The sequence below is a fragment of the Aplysia californica genome, unplaced genomic scaffold (assembly GCF_000002075.1).
Source record: "Aplysia californica isolate F4 #8 unplaced genomic scaffold, AplCal3.0 scaffold00121, whole genome shotgun sequence".
Classification (NCBI taxonomy): Eukaryota; Metazoa; Mollusca; class Gastropoda; order Aplysiida; family Aplysiidae; genus Aplysia; species Aplysia californica.
Genome location: NW_004797391.1, coordinates 43,780 through 53,362, shown reverse-complemented (window position 1 = coordinate 53,362; position 9,583 = coordinate 43,780). Strand labels below are relative to the sequence as shown.

Here is a 9,583-nt window from a genome sequence, read left to right as displayed (position 1 = left end):
TGTGGTTCCTTCCTTCTTTCCCATTAAACATTAATCTTTCTTATTTAATTTCTCCTCCTCCTTTTCTTTGAATGTTACTCTCTTTTGTAACACCTCTAATCTTCAGCACTCGTCTAACCTATTTGTGTTGCAAGAGTCGTAAAACTCATATTAAAACTAAGCTTCAACCCTGCCTATAATAGCACACTCTTACTGTGTGTGACACATTTCCCGCTGGAAAAACAGAGGTACTAGATAGAATGCAAGCATCCCAACAAAGGCAGATAATAGATAAAATAACATCCCCATACGGGAATCAAACGCTTTGTTTTCTACAAGCAATGGTAAAGTACCTAACTATTATACTACAGACACCAACGCAGTCACGGTGACACAAGCACACTGTTACGACACCTGTGACCTTTTTAAAATGACAATAATATTACATTTATACAGCGCATGTCCACACTCTACAGCATGCACTCTGTGCTTAATAACTATTATTACCTAGACAGAAGACCCTTGAACACTCAGAAAAATTCTCGGCCTCCAAGGCAGCATCCAGTGCAAGCTGGGGATTGCACGTGCTCAAACACTAACAAACTGACAAGACCTTTCGTTATCTATAGCCTGGTACCCATTCCCACCTGAGTCAAGAGAGGAAAATCCATGTAAAGTGCCTTTCCCAAAGACACAACGTTGACTCTCAGATGGGTTTCGAAACCACAACCATATGAGCCCAGAGCATAACCACTAGGTCAACTTTAACTAAAGTACAAGCATGTCACAGACTGACAATATACAAGTAAGTAATAAATAAAAGGAAAAAAAACCAAACCAAGACTGAGTAAAACTGGCAGAAATAACTATTAACAAATGACAAGTGTAAAAAAGTAACAATATGCACAATTTTATTGATCCCTTTGTTTACATTCTAACTAAAAATGGGAAAAAGGGAAAACATAAACAAATTAAGATAACTGGCTCTCCACTGTGATTTGGGACAGAGGGAGGGAGGACAGAGAGAGAGAGAGAGGAGGGGGAGGGAGAGAGAGAGAGAGAGAGAGAGAGAGAGAGAGAGAGAGAGAGAGAGGAGGGAGAGAGAGAGAGAGAGAGAGAGAGAGAGAGAGAGAGAGAGAGAGAGAGAGAGAGAGAGAGAGGGGGCGGGGGGGGGTTGTGGAGGACACCATAACCAAAGATAGCACTATGGTACTTGTGACCTCACTAGCTCTGGAATCATAAGGATGCCAAAAATGCCCCCCCCCCCCCCCCCACCAAAAAAAACCCAACCCAACATGACCAGCTGTCAAGAAAGGTCAGGGTCAGGACAGTCTCACACTATTCGAGTATTCAACTCTCTTAATCATTCTTCTCAGCTGACCTTTTAAATGGTCATTATAACCTTTAGTTAAGTTTTTCTTCCCCTGTTATCTGAACTCTTAAAGAGTTTTTCATCTTAAAAAAATAAAGCTGCTGTCATTTCAAGTTCACTAAAGCAGCAAAAAGGTCATGTCCTGCAATCCTAGTGCTTTGCCATTTTGACATTAAAGAAATTATTACCGTATCAAAGTTTTTCTATTTGTTTCATTGCCCGTCTTTCAGCAAGCTGTAATAGTTAACATTTAAATTTTCTTATCTAATAGATTTCACACTTAAGCTTGATGTGGGAGAGTCGTAATTACATACTTGAGCATAAAACAGTGGATCACAGTCAAAACAGAAACAGATACATTGACAAATACAAACGCACTTATCTTTCATGTTTCTAATCTACACACTGGTTGCTTTAGACAATCCTCAATTCCTCCTGTAGAATTAAGATATCGTCGCTGTCACAAGAAAAATGAGCTACACCAACACAATCTTTTTCCCTCGGTCAATAAAGTAAAGTCAAGCAGAGGTGCTCATTTTTCCCTAAAACTGCCATGAAAAACACTTTCTGTTTACAGGAAAAGTCCTTAAAAAGGCTCCACTTTTCCTAATCAGACACAAAAATGTGAAGTACACTTACAGCCAAGTCGTGATGGGAAGATGGCATTCTGCGGTGGCTTTGAGCGGTTGTAAAAACCCCTACAGGAAGCAGGAAGAGAAGTGTTCATAGGTGGTGGTCACCTCACCTTGTTGATGAAATGACACAATTAAAAACAAGCAGGCATATATGTATTTGCATAAAGTTCATGATTCATGGTGAGGGGAAGGGAAGGGGGAGGAGTGGCTTCTATGAACTTTTGATTTATGTCAATAAAACTCAGATGAACAGGAGCAGTCGGCAGGGGGGTGGGGCGGGGGTGGGAGTGGCTTCTATGAACTTATGATTCATGCCAATAAAATCCCAGATGACAGGTGCAGTCGGAGCGTGCATACATCTCGGTGTCTCCACCACGGCCCCCGAGTCCTACTGGCACAGACGGCTCACCCAGCTGCTTGGTTCCGACCTGGAGAAGATTTCCAAATTTCAAGATGATTTTATTGATTTGTAATTCCTTTGGCCCATTGTTGTTAACGATCCGGAGAAAGGCCTTTGGCCCATACATCCACCCATTATAACATATGACTCAGCAGATACATGATACACTGGTGCAGTACATCAGATAATTTAAATAAAGGAGAAGAGGAGTTAGTGTTGTGTAGTCTATAAGCTCTATACACCAGAAATTCACTTTCATGATACATCAATGTATTGCTAAGCAGAAAAAAGTGAATAAAACAAACACATTGAGTAAGAACTAAGACTTTTCAAAGGTACAAATATTTTTATCCACCTGGTGTGGAAACTTTTCTCAGGCTTGTCTTTTATAGGGTTGTTGTCTCTGAAAGTTAAAAAAACCAAAAAAACAAACCCAGACAAACTGAAAAAGTTATTTTGACAATTTAAAAACTTGGCCAATTTGTAACGGCTACAGATTCAGAAAATGATTTTGGAGACAAGTCCTTTGTTTTTATATATTGTCCCGACTCTGTGACTTTTCTCATGAGTGCAAGTGCACCACTGGCAATGCTCAATGAGTATATAGAGGGAAGAGGGGTAGCAGTGCAGAATGAAAAGCAGAAGAGAAGGTGCCTCAGGGGAAATAACTACTGGAAAGTCAGTGTAACAGACAGAGAAGCGAGAAGCTACGAGCCTTGAAGTAAAAGATTTCTTTGAAATTGGATACACTGTAAAGAACTTTACAAATCAAACATTCCTGTTGTATGAATGTGCACAACATAATAGACCTGTGTACAAAGTTTCATCCAATTTGGTTTACAAATATTTGACTAATACGAATTTCTGTTGAAAAAACTTGTGAAATGAGAAAATCACCCAAAAAATGACCAAAAAAGTCAAATTCACTGACAATTTCTCTATTATTTTGTTCCCATGCTTCCTTTCGTGAAACTCAAAAAAGCGGAAAATGAGGTCAACAGCGATACCAAACACCTCATGGAAGGATGCAATGTGTTGTTTGAATTAGGACGTTACTTGGCTCATTTTATGAGCTGTTTTTTATCAAAACACACTAGGAAAGACCTGTACCTATATATTTCAAGGGCAATTTATTTCAGAAAGCGAACTTCCTTAAGTAGAACTAATCATATGACGACCTATAGAAATGGTTGAAAAATCGAAATTCATCAAAATTGAATGCTATTTTTTACCCGATTTCCGATCCGCATATACCCTTTAAGATGATACTAACTAAATAACTCTACATGCCCTAAAATTGATGAGTTCATTTTTCCATTAAGTCGTGACACACATTTTTTACCCTTACTTCTCCTCTGCCTTCCTCACTCTAACAGTATCATCAAGCTCTCCAGCTCTGACAAAAGCTGATTTGAGAGTAGTAGGAGGTTTCAAATCAAGCTTTCAAAAAACCTATGTGAACAGATGCTCTGGTGTAGTTTGATCCCTCTTTCCTATCAAACATCTATCGTCCTTATCTCCTTATCTCTTCTTTTTGGTGTTTGTTACTCTCTTATAACACCTCTAATCTTCAGCACTTATATGGACTTATTGTGTTGCAAGTGCAGTAAAACTCTTATTAAAATCAAAACTAAAAAACCTTCTATTCATATAGGTTTACATGATAGGTAAACTTACGTGATCTCAGCTTTCGAAATGGAGCCGCCCTGGTTGAGAAGCTGAGCTGCTTGAGAAACTACAGGGTCCCAGCCCAAACTAGCAACTGCAACGACCTGATCAGCCCTGGAAGTGAAAGAAATCGTGTGAGAAGACAAGGATGCCCTTATCACTCATTCATCTCTATTTGATCTAATTTTGGTCACAGACAATACCAGCCGGTCCAGTTTATTTATTTTTTTAAGTCGAAAAAGAATAGAAAAATATATAAGTACAAAACACACATAAACAACCTGAGAGGATTCCTTTTTTTCTTCTTCAACTTCAAAATGTTGGTGTTCTTACACCCCTATCAACATAATTTAGGTCATTTCGGAGGCATACTTTGACCCTGACTGTCACTCAGGGCCAACCCAGGAGAGATCGATTCAACGTCCAAGCAGAAAGACCGAGATACTCTCAAAAAAACTCTACAAAAATTCTCTCCTTGTATGGGAATGAAACTCTGGTCTCCTGCATGCTACGGCCAAGCACCTAAACACTAAAAACAGATGCCAGTAAATTGAAGGGTGAAATTAGCAGCACACATTACATAACATCGATAATGCTAATATAGTGCAGGGATAAAGTAAGATATACTGACAGAAACAACAAAGAGAAAAAAAAGAAGTAGGACCTTCCAGCAGCATCCCCAAACAAACCCACCTGGACGGTCAGCTCCATATTAGATAAAAAGGTTTGATCAATACAAGAATATATCCCTTTTGGTAAATTAAAGACACCAAACAGGCAGGACTTCCAAGTGAATATACATCTCCAATAGGACTGGCTCAAGTAGGAATGAACCTGTAAAAACTCTTCAAAAGATCCCAGTTCAAGAAAAATAATTTGGAAGTTCAAAGCACGAGTACATGTGTGCATGGGTGTGTATGTGTGTGTGTCTGTGTGTGTGCGTGTGTGTGAGTGTTTGTGTGTGTGTGTTTGTGTGTGTTTGTGTGTGTGTGTATATGTGTATGTGTATGTGCCTGTGTGTGTGCACAGATGCATGTGTGTTTGTGTGTGTGTGTGTGTGTGTGTGTGAGTGTGTGTGTGTGTGTGTGTGTGTGTGTGTGTGTGTGTGTGTGTGTGTGTGTTGTACGTGTGTCTGCGTTTTTACAACAAAAAAACCCCCCAAAAATACAAAAACACAGAATTTCTCGACTTGTCACTCACTTGGTGTAGTAGGCCAAGAATTTTCCCTCATCCACGTCTCCGTGCAGCACCACGTCATCATAGCCAGGCCCGTAACCTGCCCAGAGGAGACAACAAATTCTCAACTGTAACCAGTGCAAGTGCTCCACTTCTATAACCCCTTAACTTCTCAAACATGAGGGAAAGCAAAGCTGTAAAGTAGGATAATAATACAGCAGGCCTGGTTGAGAATAGGGTTAAAAATAATTTGCCTTATCATTAAATTAAGACACAATGATTCATTTGAATGAAGGTATGAACAGCTTCACTTCCACTCTATACTACACTACAGAAGTAGTCAGCACCACTAGAAAAGAGCAACAGTTTGTTTTTGTTTTAGTGAGAATTTTACAGCATTTGCAACATAATTAAGTCATATAAGTGCCAAAGATTAGAGGTGTTACAAGAGAGAAACAATGACAAAAAGAAAGAGGGGAGATAAGGATGATAGATGTTTGATAGGAAAGGGGCAAACCACACCAGAGCACCCGCCAATCATCCACAAAGAGTAATCAGCACCACTAGCAAATAGCGACAGTAAATAGAAGTAATAATACAGTCTAAAAAGCACAAACAGATCATAGATGATTAGACAGAATACATCACATCTAATATGTACAAACATAGGGGAAAAAAACAGGATACATAAGGTGGCATGACACAAGTCTGCATTTGAACCACACAGAACACAGCAACCAGATTTGTATGTCGATGATGGCAGGAGAACACAGAGACAAATTTGAACATTTTTCTCAAAATTTCCTTGATGAGAACATAAAGCTGTATTCAAGGAAAAGACACAGTTCAGGTCAAGAGCCAGAGTCAGTCAGTTTCTTTGTCATTTTTCTGTAAAATAATTTTCATGCAGGGGGCACTTTACAACAGATATCCTGCAAGTGTGACATAAGACTCTTAGCCTTTTGAGGACCAGTCCATTTCAACAAACACCCCCCTACCCGATCTGACCACAAACATGCACTGGAGCTTCTTAGGGATGACTTATGGATTCATACTACTGCACTCTGATGAGCGCATTTTACCTGAGGATGTGGAAGGAAAAAGTTTATATATACTGAGGTGTGAGTTTGGAGTGTAGAAGAGTAAAAGTTCACACTCTGAGGTGTGTGTTTAGATAGTGTGTAAAGGTACAGGTAATGCACACACAGGTGTGTGTTCAGATCAGAAAGATTAACCTTGTTGCCCAGCAACAAAGACCATGGAAGAGGGACCCAAAAAAAAGAAACAAACAAAGAGCATAGAAGTGTATAACCTGTGTAGCGGATGCTCTTGCCGTACTGGACAGTCCAGAAGTAGGGAACACTGTGGACATCTGTGGGCTTGCCAGCAATATTCAGACCAGCTATTCTGCCTGTCAACGAGAAAATAAAAAAACAGAAGAAAATAAAATTATGTCTACAATAACTGTATATGATAAATGTATGTATTGTTATCTACAATGTATGCATGTTTTTTCAACAAATTAAGAAAAATACTCCTTTGTGACAGCTGGGAGATTTACACAACTGAGCATTGGTGTGCAGAAGGGCAAAGGTTGCTCATGCTTATATGTGTGCTTGAGCCCACAGGGTCAGGTACTGCCCATTTGACCCTTGCCATTATCTCAAAAAATGTTATCTGCACCTTTCGTCTTTCTCCTAACTGCGTAGTGTGAGAGGCCCGCTCCCACTCTCTCCCTCTGCCACTCACCGTGCATGTGTGCCATCTGCCAATGCTGTACGTTGGCTTGCTGGTCGCCCGCGGTGAACAGGGGGAATTCCACAATGTCGCCTGCTGCATACACATCTGACACATTTGTCTGCATTTTCTACAAAAGAAACAGAATAAAATCTGTAAGCTGCAATCCTATTCACACTCTAACCCTTCCCCAAAGTGACTAGATTATATTGGAAAACAAAGATTGTTTATGCAATATTATTCATAAAAGAAAGTTCCCAGAATGTGATGCTGATTTAATGATAATTTTACGCAAAGTAGGACTGAAAAGTTTTCACAACTTACTGCTTTGGGAGAAGAGAAACAACGGTATGAAAAACACAGTTTAAGTTTATCAGAGACACCTTATTAGCCCAGTTGGCTCAATACTAGGTTATAATGCAGATAACCCTGGTTCAAATCCCCTAAACAATTTTAATGTATTTATTCAGGCCTACTTGGCAAGTTCGCCTGATTGTCAACTCTTTGGGCTTGTAAGAAGTGGAATAAAAATAATTAAAGCTCACACCTTTTCAAACAACCCTACAATGTTAAAGGTGGCAATTAATTGTGTTATGGTAATCCTTTAGCCCTGCCCATTTGAGCTAATAGGGTCAGTTCCCCAGAGCTCCTTTGAATCTACAGCTAGATTGGCCCCCATAGAACACTATTTGAGGCATTGACTTGTCCACATAAGGGTAAAGGTAGCGCAAGCATTAGCCCTAGTCCATATCGACTGCTTAGTGTAAGACTCTGCCATATCCCATTTTGAAAAGTGACTGATGACAAAGTCTTACACTAAAGAGTCGATGTGATTAAATAACCCAACAGTGTTGCAAGGGGAGTTAACACTTTGCCCCCAAAAGGATGCCAATCGGCGACGATGTGATATATATAGCAACAAAAATGTTGCACGAATGATCTCCTTTAAAATGTGCACACTTTTTAAAGTTATAATTTTCTCTCTGAATGGTTTGTGTGGCTTTTGGAGTGCTTATGTAGAGTAGACCTAGCATGAAAGCTGCTTTACACCTACGCCATGACGAGGATTTGGGTAATGAAAGTGCTATAGATCTAATGGTTTTAGCTCTGATTCTATTTCCTTTTTTTTGGTGAACAGGTGACCATCATGTTCAGTTAAATCAATGTGCGGAAAATTTCAAACTGATTGGTATATTTTTGCCGTGAAACAGGTAGAGCACTGATATACGCCATCTGCATCCTGGAAGGAAGGGAAAAAGGTTTTGTGCTCTGCGCACTGGGTGGGTGGAAAGTGTCCAACCTGTAGTCTCCTATACACTTACCTTGTTGACAGTGACAAAGCCCCTTGAGGTGAGATCCACACCAGAGTCCTGGAGGAACTGTGTGGCTGGCACAACACCTGGAACACAACGACCAACAAGTCATCCACATCTCTTTACCTTAGAATTACTACAGAGTTCTATCTGACATTTTTGCCCGTTTTGAGTTATTAAGACCATGAGGGCAGAAACCAAATGTTCTTTCTGCTCTGTCAAAGTCATAAGATTATTCAGAGTCCTTATCAAGATATTCAAAGAATTGCACTCGAAAAAGCTTGACATGTTGTGAGACTCAAAACTTTTTACGTCAAAGTTCTCTAAACAAGGTACTGAGCAGATAGAAAGCATGTAAAATTTCAACATCTACATTTCCCTTCTTGGACGAATTGTACATAACAGCTTGTACCCAAAAAAAAAATTCCATCTTTTTAGACAACAAACATCCCTTGTTCTTATAAATAAAAGCATCAGTCAGAAGTAAAATACCTGGGCTTCTGATCTGTAACAAAGAAAGATACAGAAGGTCATTTCTACCATCATCCATCAAAATTTTTCCATCTAAACCATCTTGTATAAATATTCCTTTGACCTTAGAGCATGCATCAGAATAACATGGAGTATGTATCTAGGTTAAGATTATTACAGTTTATATTGCTGCTCATTTATATTATCCATGTGATTTTAAGCCTGCGAATGTGTGCGTGTGTATGTGTGTGTGTGTGTGTGTGTGTGTGTGTGTGTGAGTGTGTGTGTGTGTGTGTGTGTGTGTGTGTGTGTGTGTGTGTGTGTGTGCTCTTACTAAATTTTGTTATGAAAAAAGAAAGACTACTCAAAATTGAATTTTCATGAGTTCATGCTGGTTACCAGTAAATTTGTTGCACCATTCCAAAGGCAGCTTAATATCATCCCAGTTTATTTTGATCATTTCAGAGAACTGATATTTACAGAGCCAGGTGTGCTTGGAAGTCCTGCCTATGAGCCAGGTCACATTTTTCATATAGTTATGACCGTAAGTAGAATGGGATTTTGTAACATATTATGTTATACCTGATATGTACTATATATACTATGCACTCAAATCATTTTTGTGGTTTAGTTATGAGTTCTGAAGGTGATTTACTTGGGGCTTAGGGGTTTTGCCAGGTTTTTATTCTTATCAATGCTTGGTCTAATGATTTGTCATTGGAACCTTTGGAAAAATAAACCCTGAGTCTTCCTCCCTGATCTCCACAAGTGCAAAATTAGGAACCAGTATCTTCAGTCCTGAAAGTTTTTTTTCCTTTTTCGAGGGTTGGGG

General features: G+C 39.4%; 1 protein-coding gene across 3 annotated transcripts in view; it reads right to left on the bottom strand.

Moving 5' to 3' along the window:
• Nucleotides 1–1,392: 1,392 nt before the first annotated feature.
• Nucleotides 1,393–9,583, bottom strand: part of LOC101849043 (apoptosis-inducing factor 3) — a 35,066-nt gene continuing 26,875 nt past the window's right edge. For all 3 annotated transcript variants that reach the window (XM_035969152.1, XM_035969151.1, XM_035969153.1), the window contains 6 exons: nt 8,290–8,366; nt 6,980–7,097; nt 6,543–6,641; nt 5,255–5,330; nt 4,064–4,168; nt 1,393–2,414 (listed from right to left, as the gene is read on the bottom strand). In XM_035969152.1, the coding sequence (XP_035825045.1) occupies nt 2,375–2,414; nt 4,064–4,168; nt 5,255–5,330; nt 6,543–6,641; nt 6,980–7,097; nt 8,290–8,366 (515 nt within the window). In that variant the 3' untranslated portion in view covers nt 1,393–2,374. The remainder of the gene's footprint in view (nt 2,415–4,063; nt 4,169–5,254; nt 5,331–6,542; nt 6,642–6,979; nt 7,098–8,289; nt 8,367–9,583) is intronic.